We start from the raw sequence: 19932 nt of genomic DNA, 5'->3' as shown, positions 1-19932 counted from the left end.
CACCTTTTAGAGACCTATAGTACCAGGAAGAGGCTGGTGTACTAAACCCTTCTCGTTATACATTGAGACGTTCTTACATCCAACCCTAGATAGTAATAAATTAGTTTTGAAGGACTCTAAGGGGTTCCAAATGGATTTGTACAGTTTTTCTAGTACACTATCTATGGATACTGACTATTATTTTGTAAGTTTAGATGTGCAGTCCTTATTTACTGTCATTCCTAATGCTGAAGGTGTTGAGTCTGTACAGAGGTATGTTATCAAGCATAGTGACTATAGTCAAAGTCACATTGATTTACTATGTTTAATTCTGGAAACAGCTCTTGAAAATAATGCTTTTGTGTTCGATGGTGTAATTTACTTACAGAAGGATGGCATAGCTATGGGCACATCATGTGCCAATGACTATGCCAACATGTTTATGGCAATGTGGGAGGAGGACTACATGTTTGGGACCGAGATGTATACTAGATATGTCCTGTTCTACTGTCATTTATTTGATCTTTTCTTCACTTGGACAAGAAGTGAGGAACAGTTGATAGGATTCTATAAACAACTAAACAGAGCCACTAGTTATTTGAAATTTACTTTGGATTTTTCATCTTTCATGATTGCATATCTGGATGTTCTTGTACAGAGATTGGATAATGCCAAGATTAACACAGGTGTTCATAGGCAATCTTGTTATAGGAACACCTTACTCCATAGGCGTAGCATGCATCCCCACTATTTCTTTAAGAACGTGATTAAGGGTCAAGGGATGAAGGCATCAAGACTTAATGTATCTGATGCTGATTTTATTTCCAAGTTATCAAATTTGAGGGACAAATTAGTGGAGAAGGGGGTATTACACCTCCGAGGTTGATAAGGTACTTGGGGAGATAGCAAACTACAGCAGGGGCTTAGCATGCCCATATTTCTCTAATTTAGTGACTGACAATGGTAATACGAACTCCAGTTAGAATCAGATGAGGGTCAAAGTACCACTGTTTTGTACCAGTGATACTAGTATTATTATGGATGTGATTAGAAGGAAATGGGACATTTTAAGAGTGGACCCTGCCCTGAGAGAGCCTGTAGGAGAGATGCCCCTAGTTTCTTGTTTAAGAACAAGTTAAATCTGAAGAGAATGTTATGTCATCCTAGAGACATAACTACTAATATACCATTTAGGAATTGTTCTACTAGACCTTGTGGTAGGTGCAACTTCTGTGGGAGTATTGATGATAGAGACCAGTTTGTACATCCAGGCACAGGTCAAAGATTTATTTTCAAAGTATCTGCTAATTGCCATGCGCAGCATGTGGTATGTCTTGCATACTGCATGTTATGTGGCTCTTATTATGTAGGTAAATTTGATAGAATATTTAAGGACAGGAATAGGGAACACCTTTATAACATTAGGATACATTCCAACAATAATGTCCTATCCAAGCATGTTATGCAGAAGGGAGAAGAACATAGTTTTAGATTTATTGTTATAGATGTTATTACACCCAGTGTATGTGAAGGAGATATTGGGAATTATACAGAGAATAGAGAGGTTAGATCGATCTTCAGGCTTAGGGCTGATAGGGAGAAGGGCTTAAATGAGAGCCTCCCTGAAACCTATTTTGAAATCTAAGCTGCTTAGAGTTATCTAGTATGTTCTATAGTATTCTTTTTTATATATGCTTCTATATTTATTGGATTTTTTATATACACTATAAATTTATAAATATATGTCTGCATGTATAAGTCTTTGAGTGAAATGCGTCTGTTTTTATGAAATGTGTTCTTCAGATTTTAGTTATTTTTGTTATTTTAAGGACAGCCCATTGATTGATTTTTTTTACTATTTGATTGGCTCTGTTAGGATATTTATTTTGGATTAATGGGGCAGGTTTTATATGGTCTGAAGAAACCGTTGATGAAAGCAGTTACCATGTTGTGTTAATCTGAGTCTACTTGAATAAACATTTTTATGGTCCTTTGTGCTCGTGTTTTTTCCATTGCCTGCATTCTTGGATTCATTTATTTTTGTTCATTTTTTGGCGATATTTATTTTGGATTAATGGGGCAGGTTTTATATGGTCTGAAGAAACCGTTGATGAAAGCAGTTACCATGTTGTGTTAATCTGAGTCTACTTGAATAAACATTTTTATGGTCCTTTGTGCTCGTGTTTTTTCCATTGCCTGCATTCTTGGATTCATTTATTTTTGTTCATTTTTTGGCAACGGTACATTTACTCCTTGGGATATTTTTTTAATTTATTTAGATATTATGATGTCACTCGCTGGTTTAAAGTCCAGGAGTACCTCTTGAGACCTGTCATTTTTTTTTTCTTTTGCAACTTGTACATCTCAAATTTTTGTCCTGATACTTATAAATGAAAAATATTTAAATTTTATTCCTAAAGAGGCAACGAGCATTAGATGAAGTGGTACCATAAGTGCCAGTGTTTTAACCCTGCTACCCACTGAGTTTGCAAGGGGAATCTACTAGCTTACCTCTCTAGCAGGAAGAGACAGACTGAAAATTCTCCATGTGTGGATCATGGGAAGGGTCCTACGTGCAGTCCTTATCTGTGCCACACCACCTCCAGAAATATCAAAATGCAGAAGGTTTTTCTTGGTTTAGCCCTGCTACTGTTGAGGACAATTCCTTTATTTCCTCCTAGTCTCTGCAGTTGCTGAATTCATGCTATTTTAGTAAATGCTCAAGTGAACATTTGACTTCTGCATTTCTTCTGGTGGTGTAATGAACAAAAGGGAGGTACATACAATGATGGATCCACTCTACTGCATCGTGCTTCAAATCACAGTATTCCTGCTACAAGATCTCTAGCTCAAGTGCTCCCCTTCTCATAACGTACATACTTCTGCTGTCATGTTATGAGCAAATGAGTCAAATAAAATATATTTTTGCAGGGGGCTTGTGTTGCCCATTGTAGAAGACTTCACTTCAACACTGCCCTTACTTTAATATTCTCACTCTGAAGTTGTCCTTTGGAGAAAGAGTGATTACAAACTATCAGTGTAGCACCTCTCTCTGTCTCTTTCTCTCTTCTTCCAGTGGACATGGGCCTCAGGCCATCAGTAAGTCATTTGCATCTAAATACTTAATTTTCATGGCACAGGATACACATGTTGCAGAGTTCACAGAACTTAAATATAACTGTGCAAATGCGCAAACAACTTGAAAACATACAAAATATTTGTTAAGATTTTTTTACACAGATATCACATATATTACTTGATAACAGTACATATCTAATTCTTTGTTTTTCCAGTCTGTGTAAGTCAATTTTTATTTGGAATGTTAAAATAGTTTTTCATTTTCAGTGTGAGTTTGGGGTACTGAACATGTCTTGGTCATCTTTGATTGAGACTTGCATTTTATTACTGTATCTTAATATTTGTATTGGTATATCAGTTGTCTATTTCAGGTATATATTATAAGCTTCAACTGTTTTTTTTTTCCTCACCTTTATTTAACTTTGGCTTGTTTAAATTTGGATCTACTTTGTAAAGTACTTGGTGATAAAGGTACTATAGTAAAAGTTGAAATTATTTGCAAGATATCTACTAGCTTAATGTCTGGGAGCAAATTGGCAAGCTCAGAAGCTAGTTGTGGTCTGTATTCTGTGCATTGTGTCATGGCATGCACCATCAGTGGAGTCATATGACCTTGTGTTCAAAATTGTAAGAATAAAATGCTGAATTATGATGGGTAGCAAGGCTCAACTCCGTTATATAACTTTCAAAAAAGTGTCACCTTTTTGGATCAACTGATAGAGTAATAATGAATGTGTTGTGTGGTAAAAATATTGAAGTATGAAAGACTGATTAGCCCATAACTGAAAGAAGGATAGAATTGTTTTCCCCCCAGTTGCAGTGATTTTGGAGTTGCTAACATATAACACGAGGTGTGGAGGTGTAGGCCGCATGTTTGGGGCTTCAACTACTTTTCTGACAAAGGAAATGCTATCTTTGGAATTGTTTTAATGAAATGTCCTTTATCTTTCATAAATCAAATAATTAGCCCTCTTTCTTGTAGTGTTGGTTTATTTCATACCTCTTGGTTTTATTTATTAAGAAAACTATCACAGAAAATAAGGAAAAGACCAGCCCAGATTGTACGATTCTGAGTATGTAAGCTTGCCTGAGTTTAAAATGGTGTAATTAATTAGTATGTGGCTTTAAAAAAAAGTAACTCTGAGTTCCTTTGACAGAAGTGCTTAAATCAAGAAGGAAACAGATTAGAAATGGGCAATCAGTAGATTATGGTGAACTTCACAGTGAAAGGGAAACTATGCATGCCATTGTAAACATCCCTTCATGGCAGCAAGAAATCTTTATTTTGTAGGAAGTATATAGAACATTATTAATTCTAATAAAGCACATACTCCATATGTTTAACACATTGAAATAACCAGTGTACACGTGTAGTAGGCGAATGCATGTTTAAACTGGGTTTGCCCTGTAAACTTTGCAGTAATTGTTGATTGCTATTTTCTGAAATCCAACAGCTTGGATCTGCATTGTCCATAAACTAGGTAGTAAGACTGCAGTTGCAGAGTAAATGATGTACAGGACAGAAAGAAATGGGGAATACACGTTTCCCATATCTGTAAACTGCTGAACATTTTCTGTGATTTGGCTCTATTGTATTGCAGCATGTTGCTCAACATGCAATTCATGATTTATTTTACAATTTTTCCTTACTTGTATAATTTGGTCTAATATTTTGTTGGCAGTCTGAAATCTGATTACTTAAGTTCTTTCATTTTTGTAGAAAATCTGCTGAGGCTGCACGGGAAGAATTTGAAGAACCTTCTCGACTGACATCTTCAGTAGGACGTTCAAGATCTGCACCTGTGCTGCAAGGGAGAACAGACCTTGATGTCAGTAAGTGAATTATATTTCTCCATTTTCACAACAAAAAGAGACATATATTTTCATATACAGTGTTAGTTGCTAATTTATCCATGAATTGGAGCATAATTCTCAAGCATCCAGATTTTTACAGAATGTCCATATTTTTGTCTCAGATTTTTGGTCTGTTCCTCAAATGTGTGGTTTTCTGGCAAATTGCTTAAGTTTGAAGTCATTAAATACATTTATGTTTTAGACTTAATATCCTTCAGAATCTGTTGTGGAGCTTTTCTCCCAGAGTGTCCACAGGAATGGGCCATTGGCTCAGTTGGACTTTTCCACTCACCAAAGGACAAATAAATTAACAGTAAATTCAGAAAATACATGATAATTAAAATCCTTTTATCCTAGCAACTTTCTAAGTTTATATGATCAATATTTAACGTGAAACCTTATTTTTGGGCCATTTCCCCCATTATTTAGGCTTTGTCCAGATTTTTTGAGCTTAAGAGGTTGAGAGTTATGATTTGGATTAGTTTGGTTTCTGACTGGCTGGTTATCTCCTTAGTCCTAGTTTCTTATTTTTGGAGCTTCTTTTTTTTTTGGGGGGGGACCATATCTTAAATGTTTCTACATCTGATGTATCTGCCTCATTAAGTTGCAGACACTTCATGCACTTCCGTCTCACCCCAGGCAGTTTTACAAATGCACTCATAATAGATTTGTGGTCCTGGTAATATAATATACCCTGATGATTGATTTCTAACTTCTGTCTCGCACTTGTAGCTTGAACTGACACTGACAAAACTTGCAGCAATTAACTTTGGAAAAGTGATTGCTTTGATTCATGCCAAATGCAGTTTTTAAGAAGCATTATCCTTCATTATTTTTTACATTGTTTATATGTTTGAATTGTCTTGTGCAGCTCAACTGTTTTGTTTTGTGCTATCCTAAGATGGTCCTTAAATTGAGAACTTTAGCCCAACCTGCTCACTTATTAATTTGTGTTAAATAAATATTTGTAGTTCTTTTGGATGTCTCTGCCTTTCCCTTGAGCTGAAGTATCACGATTCTGTCTTTGAAAGCAAGTGTACTGAAGCAGAGACTAAGAAAAAATATTCAAATAAATAAAGCAGTATTTCATTAATCTTCTTCTTCATTGTAGGCAGTGAGTCAGATAATTCACAGTCTGAGCCAAAACTTCATTCTACTAGAAATATGTTTGGGTCTTCGCCAAGAGGGAGTCGCTTAAGAGGACGCCAGAGACGGGATGGCTCCATGAAATTTAGAGGACCATATACAGGTCTGTTTTTCTTTTTGACCCTTCTCTTCATTTATTTATGGATGATTTATAGTTCTTGCCACAAGAATGCCATGTATGGCACAGCTGACCCAAAGCTGTCCAATGTCTTGGGTACTAGTAGGCCCACCATGAGGGAATGGATTGAATGCAAAGATGACTGCTGTCCACTGCTAGATATGCTACTTTGCCCCTCTCTGCACCTCCCTCACTGATGGCTGGGTTCTGGCCATCAGACTGTCCACCAGAACTTTTAGATGGATTTACAACTGAGATTGTAGAGGGTGGAAGCATGGTAGTATTGCCATTGCTTTAAACTGGTTCATATCCTGATCCATGTAGGAGGAGGATTGTAGGACTGTAAACACCTTTGGCTAGCTGACATTTCTGTCTTCATATTCTGCACGTTAGTTCTTTAGTTAACTCTTAGAGTGAGACTGCTAGCTGCACCAACAGGGTACTTCTAATGCCAGTCTTGGTGAATACAGGACATGGTTGTATCTAGATGACTTGGTAGTTTGACACAGACAGCGTACTGATCACTGGGACTTGTCCAAGGTTTCGTATTAAAAAAAAAAAAAAAAAATCTGTTACCCAACTGCGAAGCATACCATATTTCTCTTGGCTAAATGTATTATTCTCAGGTTGTATGACTATAGATCCTAGAATCTTCTGCCGTTGATGTAACATGGCTGCAGCACCAAGATAATTGTATATTAATCTGTTTGTATTCATGTTCCTGTTACCTCTTCTTGTCTTTGAGTTTGTTTACCCATAGTCCTCTGTGAAAGAAGTGATAAGGAAACATGTTTAAAGCTTATAAAACCTGCTATGCAAGCAGTACTGTGCAAGAGTGTCATAGTGGAGTTTAACATTAGTGCCAGAACATTACTCAAACTGTAGATACAATGTGTGACATCTGCTGTACTTGGTAAGTTGAGATCTGAAGTAGTTAACTTCATTTGTCCATCAACCTGTGGGTATCAGATCTATATCGGATCCAAGCCGGCAGCTTCAAACAGCTAAGATCCAAGCTCCTCCCCCTTGCCCATAATCCCCTGCTATCCCTTCCTGACCCCATATCTCGTTTGCCGCGGTTCAGTCAGCAGCTCTGAATGAGTTCCAGGTGTGGGAATAGATTGTTTATGAGAAAAATTATTTTCTTTTTCTGTTATAACAGTAAAATCTGTGTGTGTGTTACTCCTTAGTTAATTTCTAATTGTTAACTGTTTTTTGTAGTTAATTTTTAGTTAAATTACCTCCCCCCTATGTGTGTGTGAAGGCGTGTTTGTCTTTGGGCCTACTGTAATCTTGTCATTAGTCATGTCTGAGGCCCCTAAAGTCTTCTTTTCTAAATGCACCGAGTGTGGCCATAAGCTGTCCCCAGCGGATGGCAACACTCAGTGTGTTATCTGCCTTGGGGTTGACCACCTCTCCTCAGGCTGCACTATTTGTGCAGCCTTCAACCCCAGGGCTTTGAGGGACAGGAGGTCGAAGTTGATTCTGGCGGGACTGTTGCCCCCGGACTCGACTTCGTCCTCCTCTCCCTCCGTGGCACCTGCTGTGGCAGTGCCACCTTCCATCCCTGCTCCCCTGGCCGGGACTCACCCTCCCACCTCAGGCCAGGAGGAGAGGGAAGCTAGGAGAGAGAGGAGAAAAGAGAAGCACCACAAGCGGTGGGCCAAGTCTTCCTCCTTGGCCCCACCGGCCAAGCAAGCAGCTTCTCCCAGGGCCTCCGGGCCTTCACCTTCCTGGCTCCATTCACCCCGCTTTTCCCCGGAGCCAGAGGAGGAGGAGACCCAGCCGCCTTTGAGGTCACCGAGGCGGCACTCCCGGCCCGCCTCATGACCTCCTCTAGATCAACCCGAAGCTTGTCCGATGCAGACATGGACCGGATGATGCATAGGTTCCTCCAGGCCCAGCTGCAGATGGGAGTGCTCCTGCCTCCTCCCTCCGAGGGGGAGCTTGACCCCCTTTTTCACCCCGATTGCTCCTTTTCCGACCCACTTCCGGGTCTCGGAGCCGGGTAGCATGGGAGCCGGGGGAGGGTTGGCCCCGATAGTACCTCGTAGTTCGGCGCCGACGGCACCCTCGAGTTTTATCGGGTCCGTTTTCGGATCCGAGCTCTCGGAGCCGAGAGCTGAGCTTCGGATCCGGAGGTGTCAGTGTGTCTTTGGCTCCGTCTCTGTCAGAGCATACTGGCCCTTTGGATCAGATTGCTTCGGTGCTGGCTCCGATCCACACATTGGATCCGAGGGGGCTGCTCTCGGATCCCAGAGAGAGCAGTTCTCCTTAGGCGTTCGATGTCATGGAGAGGGTATTGTCGAGGGATTCGAGGCCCCAGGCGCCTGCTACAGTTCCACCCTGCAGTCCCTCAAAGACGGGCCTACCTTCCATCACCCGGCCCCAGGAACAGCCTGTGCCTACGTCCCAGATAGTTCCCTTGGAGGAACAGGATGTGGTTGGTGAGGCCTCTTCGGACAGCCCCCCCAAGGAGGTCCCTCAGAAACGCAAATGCAAGAGGAGGCATTTGGACTCACCTGAGTCCATGACAGAAGACACAGACTTAGAGGAAGGGGAAGGTTCCCCAAGATCACCTCCCGAAGACGTCTCCTTTGGGGACATCATGGAAATGCTTCGAATTAGAGAGGGGTGGTCAGCCCAAAAACCTTCCTCTGATGAGTCTGTGTTTTTGGAGGTGTTTGACGCAGTCCCATCTACCTCTTGGGTATCCCCTCCTGCCGACCCCCTGGTAGACCTGATTACTACCAGGGTATGGAAGGAACCGGACACTGTGGAGCCCATTCCAAAGAGACCAGATAAAATCCTCAGCCCCGCAAGGGTGCTCCTGTAGATGCCTCAATCCATCCTCAAGACAAGGAGTCTCGGATGATGGACCGCCTGGGGAAGCGGATGTTCACTTCAGCCACCTTCTCTGTAAGGTCGCTGAATTATATGGCACATGTGATACGACTCCAGCGGGATCTCATCAAAGAATATGCTGAGTTGCCCCCAGAGTCCATGTCTGCCGAGGATAAGGTGGTATTCTCAACCCGAATGGCCACACTCAAATCCATTCCATGCTATGGAAGGATTTTGCAGAACCCTTCAAGGTGTCTTTTGCTAATGCCCTTCTTTTTGTTTGGCAAGACTGTGCTTCCCCCAGAGGTCCTTCTCTAGGAACCAAAAGGGACAGAAGAAGATGTGGTTCCGAAGTCTCAACAGTCCTGTTTTAGTCCTTCAGAAGCAGAGGAGGACAGGGTGGTGCTCCACTCTGGAGGCAGTCAGGGAGGCACCTAGCAGTTTGGGAGTCCATCACAACAGATCATATCCAGAGGTTACAAGATCCCCTTTCTCAATCTGGAGTCTCCCGATGTTCCACCCAATCAGGAGGCAGCAGCCTCCAGCTGCTAGAAAAAAGAGCAATCCAGCACGTCCCCCTAGACCAGTCCAGATCAGGCTTTTACTCCATGTTCTTCTTGGTGCCAAAAGACCTGTCCTTTCTAAACCTGTCAGTGGCCAAAGAAAAGTTCAAGATGGTCACCATTCAATCCATTCTCCCACTCCTGCAGGAGAACAACTGGATGTGCTCTATAGACCTCAAGGATGCATACTACCACATTTTGATGAACAGGCGATCCAGAAGGTTTCTCGCCAGCCACTACCAGCTCAGGGTCCTTCCCTTTAGTCTCACCACAGCCCCCAGGGTGTTCACCAAAGTCACCTGAGACTCCAGGGAATACAGGTCTTTCTGTACCTGGATGACTGGCTGAGGCATCTACTGTGTTCAGCCAGAGATTACTTCTTCCACTTGGACTCCCGACTGGGAATCACAATCAGTATCAAAAAATCTTCTCTTCAGCCAACCCAGATTTTGGACTTCATTGGGGCCAGATTAAACACAAACCTTTTGCAAGTCTTCTTAACTCCAGACCAACTTCGCCCACTAAAGCTCCACGTGCTGTGGCCCTTCTACACTTGGTCCTGAGGGCTCTAGGTTCCATGGCGGCAACAATCAACCTGCTACCCTTGAACATGAGGGTACTACAATGGACCTTGCAGGTTCAATGGTCCATCCTGCAACATCCACTGAGTTCACCCATCCCCCTCAGCAGGGTTTGCAGGAAAGCCCTATTCTGGTGGCTCCAGTCCCCAGACCTCCAGATCCTCTAACCACGGTGACCACAGACGCTTCTCGCCTCTGGTGGGGGGGCACTGTATAGGCAGAACAGTCCAAGGCACGTGGGCCCATTCAGAGACCTTGTTGCATATCAATGTCCTAGAGATAAGAGTGGTGCTTTTGGTGTTGCAAGCACTCCAAGCCCTTCTTCCCTTGGGGACATTTGCAGTTCAGATGGACAACATGTCAGTAGTCTGGTATATCAACAAGCAAGGGGGAACCAGATCCCTACCCACTTTGTCGAGAGGCCATGAGAGTTTGGGAATGGGCGATCTCCACCAACTGCTTTCTCATTCACACATCTTGGCAGACAGGCTGAGTCCGAACCATCCTTTCACTGCACGAGTGGTCTCTGAACCAGAGAGTACTGAAGCAAATCTTCAACTACTTTTCTCTAATTCCCCATGTTTGGCCATCCAGTCTACTTTATGCTTATCCACCTCTTCCGGTTGGGGAGCAGAGTGATCCTCATAGCCCCATTCTGGCCTGGTTCCTTTATCTATGGTCTCATCTAGTGAATCCCCATGGATTCTAGATCCGGATCTGATCTGTCACCCACTAGGATTAAACCTGGACAACCTCAAGCTTACAGCTTGGCTGATCCAGTTCTAGTAATAGCTAGTATCTTGTCCTCTGTTAAGGCTATTCGAGAAAGGTTTATAATAGCAAATGGAAACGCTTTTCAATTTGGGCAGAGCACAGAAACTTGGACCCCTTTACAGCTCCATTACCAGCAGTGCTAGAATTTTTGTCTATCTTATTCGACCAGGGTGCTAGTTCCTCTACGGTCAAAGTCCAGTTAGCCACAATCTCCCACTATCATGTGGGGGCCTCTTCCAAATTATGCAAGACCTTCTTAAAAGGCACTTTCCTCTTGAGGCCTCCTGTTAAACATGCAGTTCCTCCATGGGGTTTAACTCTTGTTCTCCAGTCTCTGACAGCTCCTCCCTTTGAGCCTGCAGCTTCAGTGGATCTAAAATACTTATCTTGGAAGACGGCCTTTCTTATTGCCATCACTTTGGCCAGAAGGGTTAAACCACCATACTTGGTTTGCCATAAAGATAGAGTTTCTCTCAGGACCAATCCCTCCTTTTTGCCCAAAGTTGCTTCGGAGCCCAATATCAATCAATCTATTAATTTACCAGTATTCTTTTCAAATTATCAGAACAAGGATGAATACGAGTTACATTCTCTGGATGTACACAGGCAATTGAGGTTCTACTTGCACAGGACCGCTGACCACAGGAAATCTGAGCAACTCTTTGTATCCTTTGCTAAACTTTCTTTGGGAAAACCAGTATCAAAAGTTACATTGTCCAGATGGATCTCCCAATGTATACTTCTTGCATATAAGGTTTCTGTCCGACCTGAACCCGAAGGAGTCCAAGCCCACTCTACTCGATCGATTTCCACCTCTGCTGCCTTTTGGTCCAGAGTATCATTGGATGACATTTGTTCAGCAGCCACTTGGGCATAATCTCATACTTTCATTAACCATTACAAGTTGGATATAATTTCCAGAGGGAGAGCATCCTTCAGCTCTGCAGTGCTCCGGAATATCCTTCCATGAGGACCTCCCAAGGATTGGGTAGCTGGGGACTCTGTCCCACAGGTTGATGGACAAATGAAGTTAACTACTTCAAATAAAGAAATTATGTACTCACCATAACATTTCATCTGAGTAGGAAAACTTCATTTGTCAGCAACCGACCCCCCCCCCCTCCATCCCCCTAAGCTATAGCGTGTACTAAAAGTATTCCTTGCCCTTCATTCCCGGATAACTCTAGGTTAGGATGTGCAGGTGATCCTTTGTGTTGTATTGCTCTGTGTTGCTAAGCAAACTCGATCTGAGGTCAGGAAGGGATAGCAGGGGATTATGAGCAAGGGGGAGGAGCTTGGAGCTCGGATCTTAGCTGTTTGAAGCTGCCGGCTCGGATCTGATACCCACAGGTTGCTGACAAATGAAGTTTACCTACTCAGATGGAACGTTATGGTGAGTACATAACTTCTTTATTTCTTCAGGCATCCACAGCTTGGTGCCTTTCAGAAAGTTCTTTCATTGACTTGCTCACTGGTTTAGAACCATGCTTCTTGTGCATGCTTTGACATCAAGCTTTGGGTTACTAATGTACACTCACCCTTGGAATACTCTTTCTTTTTCTGCTGCTTCCACAATTCAGATTTCACTCCTAACATTCTTCATTAAAGATTCCTCCAGCTGATGCATAAAGCAGTGAACCATCCTAGTTTACCTGTAGCCACCCATTTACTAACCAAGACTCACAACATCGTCTGTACTAGTCTTGAGTGAAGCACATAGTAGACTACTGTTTTAAAAAAACAGATTCAAACTATTGACCCAAAGGGAGAAACTCAAGTCCTGCCTTAACTTTCTTAAAATGGAATTTTTGGAAACTGAATACTGTAAGGACTGGGAGGGATGATCCCTTGCACAGTCCCATACCAAAATATGGTATTCCATCATTGGCATGGGAGTTGGACATCAGACCCTGATCATGAAGGAGACAGGCACTCACTCTTGGCAAACTTCCCTTTGACTAACAAGAGATTGAATGAGAGAAGCACATGAGATGCGTACGTCCCAACTACCTGGAAGGTTATTATAGTTTCCACTCTATCTGATTTATACCAGAGTATGCATCAAATCAAAACTGCACCCAACCACAGGGACCAGGCTTGTCTGAAATGCTAGTCACACTCATTCACGGATCACTGTGTGACTGCCAGGCTTTTCCTCAGGAGGTTAGATTGACAGTGTAATGGGGATTTACCCTTTTCCTGTTATGATGTAACCACACAGGTGCTATACGTGAGTTGTGAGTGTGGGTGTTTTGTTTACTTTTGAATGATCAACTTTGGGAGCTTTCACTCATTTGTGACTGCTAATTTGTAATGCAATCTCAAATATGTAGAAAGCTTGTCAAGCAGCCTCAGGATATTTAATGAAAAGAAGTCCAGTAAATATGCTCAGTGATTACACTGAGACCCAAGGAGTCATCTTCACAGGCCACCCTCAAGTCCTGCAGTTCTTGCCAACCAGAACAGAGGACATTGCTGCAGCTCCTGCACTGTTTGGGCTCACAGAGTAATTCTGATGTTAGACACATGGCAAGTCAGCTGTTTGACATGTAGTTGAAGCTATCTTTACTAATGTAAAACAGTACTGTTAGGGGACATAGCTTGTCACCACTATCAAGGCTCTGTAGCAGCTTTCAAAGACTAGCTATGTTCTCTATGGTGCATTGTGCCAGGCCTTTGTTGCTCACCTGTAGAACTCACCTGTTGCTCACTGTACTCTTTCATACAACATCTGTCCCCTGTAATAGCAAGAAATATGGAAGCCCCTCCCCCCATCCTTTCAAGTTTTCCTGGAAAGATGGCTTTGAATACATGTATCATTGTTTCTGAAATGAGCAAAGATATAGACCTGGTCTCCATATAGATGTCCCCTGTATTGACCCATCTTTTGGGAAAAACTCATAATTTATGCAGTCCTGTGTGGACTGGACAGGACTGGACTGGATTGCTGCTCCTCTGTCATCTACAAGAAAGATTTTATTCAGTCGCTGTATCAAGAGGGATAAAAAGACCTGCATGAAGCTCATGAACCTTCTCTTAAAGTATGTTATTTATGCAGCTGAAAGTATCTGAACCCCACTCACACACACACACACACACACACACACACACACACACTCCTTCAGTGATTTGCACTGAAGTTCTGCTCAAGGATCTTAAAGTTGAACCTTTTGTAAAATCTTTAGGCCAGCATAGGTACTACTCAGCATCTTTCCAGCATTAGCACCTAAGGACTAGTAGGTGTTGTACAAGATTCTGCAGCATTGAGATGGTGGTCCCTTAACTCTCTCTGACATGTCCAGATTCCAGTCTTCTATTGTGGATCCTGTGCATGAAAATACTCATCAGAAAAACTGGATTAAGACCTGTATCATGGTCCCTACAGTTGGGCCTTCATATAGCTTTGTGCAGCTTTGTCTGTAATGGTGATGTAGTCAAGGTGCAGGCCCAGCAGTTTTGAGAGATAGCGTGGCTTGGGGTATCTTACGTAAGATTTAGCTTTACAGGCCACCCTTCTGGGGGTTGTCATTTCTGGTAGGACTCCCCAGTATCTTGTAAGGCATTCAGAAGCGACAACTGGTACTAACCACTCTGGAGGGTCACTACTCTATTCCTTGACTCTTTCATCATCTTACAGGCCATCATAGTTCTTTAGGGGAATAAGGCCTCAACTGCACTGTTTTACCTTCATCTGGCGAGTCGCACATTGGAAAATCCTTCTGTCAGAAGCCACTCCAACAGGGAAGTTTCTGCTTTCAGCGCTTGCTGCACAATTTTTTCTAGCCGCACAGCAGACATGTTTTGCATCTTGGTCTTTGGTTTGCAAATTCTCCAACCAAGCATTACTACCTGGATTGTGATTCCAGAAATGACCCACTTTTCATTTGGTGCCTTATAGTTTCTGGACTTGGTCCTTTGAACCAGTGAATCAGGTTGCCTCAGACTGTTTTTGTGCTCTTCCATGAGGTGTGGCTTACACTGCATGAAATGTTTACCATCAGTTATGCACTACAGAAGGCCTCCAAAGTTAGACATTGCATATTATATCAGTTGACATGAAGGCAGTCCTTCTGCATTGGCTATTTATAACCTTCCCATTATTTCTCTATCTTGGCAACCTTTCCACCTTCTGTAAGTGGATGGATTGCATTGTAAGTCCTGAAGGTGTATTCTTACATATTGTATTGTGCATTTTGTTTCCTTACTTACATATAATAACACAGTGTGGTGTAGGAGCTATACACATTTCCCTAGCCTGACATATTTGATATTTAGGTGTGTGCTGGCTAAAATTATGCTACTACTATCATATGTTAAAAGAAAGGAACAAAGACAAATCTGAAATGCACCAGGATGGGGAAAACTAGCAAAGGAAATCCCAACAGTTGCCTCCTGGAGAAGGCCACCTTGGTAGATCAGTGGATCTTTTGTGTACATATTTGTTACTGAACAAATGCATTTTAAACTGCAGAACTGATATGATGCAATCTTTTATTTAAAAATGCATTCAATCCTTTGTTTATGCCCAAGGTAGTCAATGAGTTGTCCCTTAATCAGTCTGTTCATCTTCCTTCCTGTTTTTCTTCTCTGCAGCCTGCCAGTGAGAAGGTCCATCACACCTTGGATTTGTATAGACAGCTCAGACGTTATTTAGATAAAACTAAATTTTTTTCCCAGACCTGAGCAGCTTTTTGTTTGTTTTCATTCCAGGACTTTGAGTTTGGGTATTTCTAAGCAAACCATCTCCAGTGATGGCGGACCTATGACACGCGTGCCAAAGGTGACACACGACGACATTAGCAAAGGCACTGCTTTTGCATTCGTTGCTTATGTGAAGTGCACTGAATTATTTTATGTCAGGAGCTTTTGACACGCCAAACCAAAAAGGTTCTCCATCAATGTACTAGGGCAATTGCCTCCTCTAGTGCCTTTTTCAAGGTTCTGGATACCAATTCTATCCTTGAGGCTGCTACTTGGTTCTCTGTTCTTTCACAAAACATTACAAGTTGGAAGTTGTTGCCAGGGTCAGGGCAAGCTTTGCCAGGCCTATCCTGCATGGGTTTGTGGATGGTTCCTCTCTGCTTTCCTCTTCCCTGACATCCTCTTGAGCTCTTGTAATCTCCTCTAGGTGAAAAATGCTGCAACAGTGATATGAAAGGGCATAATATAGTTGTTTTAAATCTTACCATAACAGTAGATGTCCTTCTCCTCACTGTTGCAATATTTGGTCCCTCCCTCTTTCCCTCTCTTTCCTGACTATTGCCTTGTGTTCTTGTTGGCTTCCTGGCCAAGGGGTTCTTTACCTTTCTTCCTTCTTTATATTTCCTTCTGGATGCACGTTCCTTTTTGTCACTGAGGGTTTTCTGTTCCTCCAGAGGCTTTTTTCAGTTCTAAGTATCTGCATCCATGCATCACCCTTTATACCCTACATCATAGGCGGGGAGTGTGTGTGACATTCGACACCTATAAGAGCTGAAGGCTTTGGTAAACTGGATGGATGTTGGACTGTGCTTACCAGGAGATCCTTTAGGTGAAGGATACTGCAACAGTGAAAAGGATATCTACTGCTATGTTAAGATATGACACAACTTTACTTTTTATGTCAAAAAAAAAAGGGATTGGTTATCCCTCTGGACTGTCAGGCAAGTCCCCTTCCAGGTGACCTCTGGATAGCAAGTGTCAGTTTGGGAACCATTGTTTTTGACTTTAAATTGATCACCATTATTTGAGTTTAAATTCAGCAAATGATATTGTTAATGCTGAGACTCCTGTTCAGTTTGGCTTTTGCAAAGTTACTTCTTAATAACTGGAATCTTTCAATTTTTCGAGATTCATTCCAACAAGCATGCATGCAGAATGTAAGGCCTGCCTAAGGATTTCCGCTTCTAGTGCCTCTTGGGTGAGGAATACCAGCTGTCATATTTACATCAGACATATAACAAGTAGGGCCAGAATACCTTAGGGCCTACTTGGACAAACATTAATTAGAGGTCTTAGTCCAGCAATTACACCTCTCAACAAACCCATTACCAATATCCTTCAACCTACAAAAACATGTATAACGGAGTGACAGATAAAAATACCAGTTTAAAAACAATTTGCAAAAAAAAAACTTGAGAGATCCTCTGTCATGCAGAAGGCCTACAGGCATTGGCCTCAATGATAATTTGTCTCATAAATTTCCAGTCTGACATCTTCCTTTATTGTAATTCCCACCTATCCTAATCTCTCATAAGAAACCTGAGAGATTCATATTTCACCTACTGTATTGCAGACCTCTGAGGGAAGTGCTGAGATGTCAAGACAAGCAATCCTGTTTCTAGGTACCTACAAATAATGTCTGCCCCTCAACACTTACTGTGGCTCCACCTGAGTTTCTGTTTGTTTATTATACATTTGGTTACCAAAAAAGTCCAACTTTTTCAACAGAGTCCTTGTGAGAAAAAGTACAAAAAATAGTAATATTCAGACAGTGGTTCAATAACTGCACACTGGTAATACTAATTGTTTTTACACGGGATAAGTAAAACACAGCAGTATATACACATGTGCAAAAATGTCAGCAGGAGCTCTTTTAGGTTCATAGGTTGGTACTGGGCTTTCTGCCCGAAGGCATATATTAGCCCAGCCACATTGTGTGGTATTCACCAACCCTTTAGTAGTTCCCTAGACCCTTGTACTAGCAGCTAGAACCCTTTGCCCTATCTTGTAGTGCTGTTGGTGTGATCCCCGGTGAGAACTTTCTGTTACCCATCCACTCATCAAGGTTCCTCTTGAAGAGTGATAGTGAGGGGCTCTGTCTTATGTAGATCGGGACCCTGTTCCATAGTAAGGGAAGTCTCTGCGAAGGGAATCTGTCCCTCCAGCATGTTATATTCATTGTTGTGTTGAGGTTTATATCCCTAGAGCATGTAGCTCGAGTAGATTTGGTTTTGCTAAGATGGAGCATGTTCAACAATTCTGGGATGGACATGGCTCTGTACATTAGACAGAGATCGCCTCTTAGAAAGCGGTATGCAACAGAGAGCAGTCTTAGCTTTTTCAATTGTGCTGCATAGGGCAACTGTTTGAGGCCAGTAATCCTCTTGGTTAGGTACCTCTGTGGTCTCTCCAGCTGCTGGAGATGTCTAGCCAGGTACATTACAATTGGTGCATTGTACTCAATAATGGGTCTGATGAGGGAAGAGTAGAGGGGCACCATTACATCCTTAGATCTTGATGCGAAACCTTTCGTGATCAGATGGGTCACATAGAAGGATTTTGTAACCACTTTGGCAACATGGTTGTCAAAGGAAAGCTGACTATCTACTTGGGTCCCTAGATCCCTTATTTCTTCAGATTTCAGGGGATTACCTCCTATGTTGTAGTTTGTGGGTACTCTGTTTTTTCCAAAGGGGATCACTACGCATTTTTTGCTTTTAGCTTGAGACCATGGCTTTGACACCATGCATCAGTCTCATTTAGGCCCTTCTGGAGGATCTCCATGTCGGCCGGAGAGTCTGTTATACCACCCAGTTTGCAGTCGTCCGCAAACTTAGTCAGCCACAGCCCTTCCGTGCTTGTCTGTACTTCTGAGAAGTATATGCCAAACATAGTCTTTTATAATCAGTGTGTATGCTTGCATGATTTATTTATTTACTTATTTTGTGAGGCTGCTATATTTTGAGTTTTGGAATGTAGTTGTCTTGAGTTGTATACCACTGCAGTATTTTGTTCCTAGTGGAGTCTTCAAGTTTGCAGAGAATGTTATGGGCAGTTAAGATGGAAACTAATTAGAAAGGTAGTTCAAGCCAATTGATTTTGTATGGGCTAGCTAGAGGTGAGTTTTGTTAAGTCTGCAGCAAATTTATTAGAAGTAAAGTTTGGCTAGGAGTATCCCGCTCCATACTCCTAGCCAAACTTGTCAGCTTACATCTGTCTCCCACCTCCCTCAAATGGTTCTCCACCTGTCTAGCAAATAGACAACAATCAGTCAAATGGCAGTCTTCCTGCTATACTTTTCTACCCATTCATACAGACGGTCTCCAGGACTCCATCCTGGGACTTCTTCTTTTTAACATTTTCAGCAATGACCTCTATGCACCTCACAGCAAGAAGTTCTCCGGTTCGATTCTCGGCTGGGATGCCTTCTGTGCGGAGTCTGCATGTCCTCCCTGTGGTCATGTGGGTTTCCTCCGGGTGCTCCGGTTTCCTCCCACATCACAAAGACATGCAGTAGGTGGATTGGACACTCTAAATTGGCCCTAGGTGTGAGTGCATGCGTGTGTGTGCCTTCTGTGGAAGGTTGGGCGCCGGGCTGGCAACTCGACAACTGTAAAACTCCACTGCCAATCATGAGCGGACAGATGATCCGCTGTGGTGACCCCTAACTGGGAAAAAGCCGAAAGAAGAAGAAGAAGCAATGACCTCTATGCCTCAACCTGTCATTTTACCCTTATACAATATGCTGACAGTTCCACACTTATCACCACCTCTGACACAGTGTTACAACTTCAGTCACTCGCACAGTGATTTCTGTAGAAAATTGGCTAACTAAAAATCAATTCATTTTGAATCCAAAAAAGACTAAACTTCTCTTTCTCCCTGAATCAAGTAACCATCTCAATATTTCACACTTTCCTCTTTTAACAAAACCATCATTACAGTAGAGCACCACACAAAAAAAATTACTTGGAATGACAATAGACTATCAACTAAAATTTGATCTACACACAGCAGTCCATCTAAAAAACAAACCAAAACCTAGGTCTCCTGTATCTGAGCAAGAAATTCCTAACTACTGACTCTCCCTTGGCCCAAGCCTACTTGCATCAAACCCTTCTCTATGCAGCTCCAGTTCTTACAAATATCTAGTCCTCTCTCCTTACCAAACTTGAACAGACTTGCAACAAAGTTGCTAATTTTGCAGCTAACCTACCTAATACCACTAACCACTGTATTCCTCTAAAAAAAAAACTTCACTGCACAGAACTTCCCCACCATCACATACTCTCAC

At 42.3% G+C, this 19932-nt stretch overlaps 1 protein-coding gene across 1 annotated transcript in view; it reads left to right on the top strand.

Annotated features, from left to right (window-relative positions):
* AKNA (AT-hook transcription factor) overlaps window positions 1-19932 on the top strand; it is an 865316-nt gene that overhangs the window by 727977 nt on the left and 117407 nt on the right. Inside the window, exons 17-18 of the mRNA XM_044058163.1 lie at window positions 4778-4890; window positions 6023-6271. Coding sequence (XP_043914098.1) covers window positions 4778-4890; window positions 6023-6271 — 362 coding nt within the window. The remainder of the gene's footprint in view (window positions 1-4777; window positions 4891-6022; window positions 6272-19932) is intronic.

The sequence above is a fragment of the Protopterus annectens genome, chromosome 16.part0 (assembly GCF_019279795.1).
Source record: "Protopterus annectens isolate FY-2018-M chromosome 16.part0, PAN1.0, whole genome shotgun sequence".
NCBI classification, from domain to species: domain Eukaryota; kingdom Metazoa; phylum Chordata; order Ceratodontiformes; family Protopteridae; genus Protopterus; species Protopterus annectens.
This window is presented reverse-complemented; position numbering and strand designations above follow the sequence as displayed.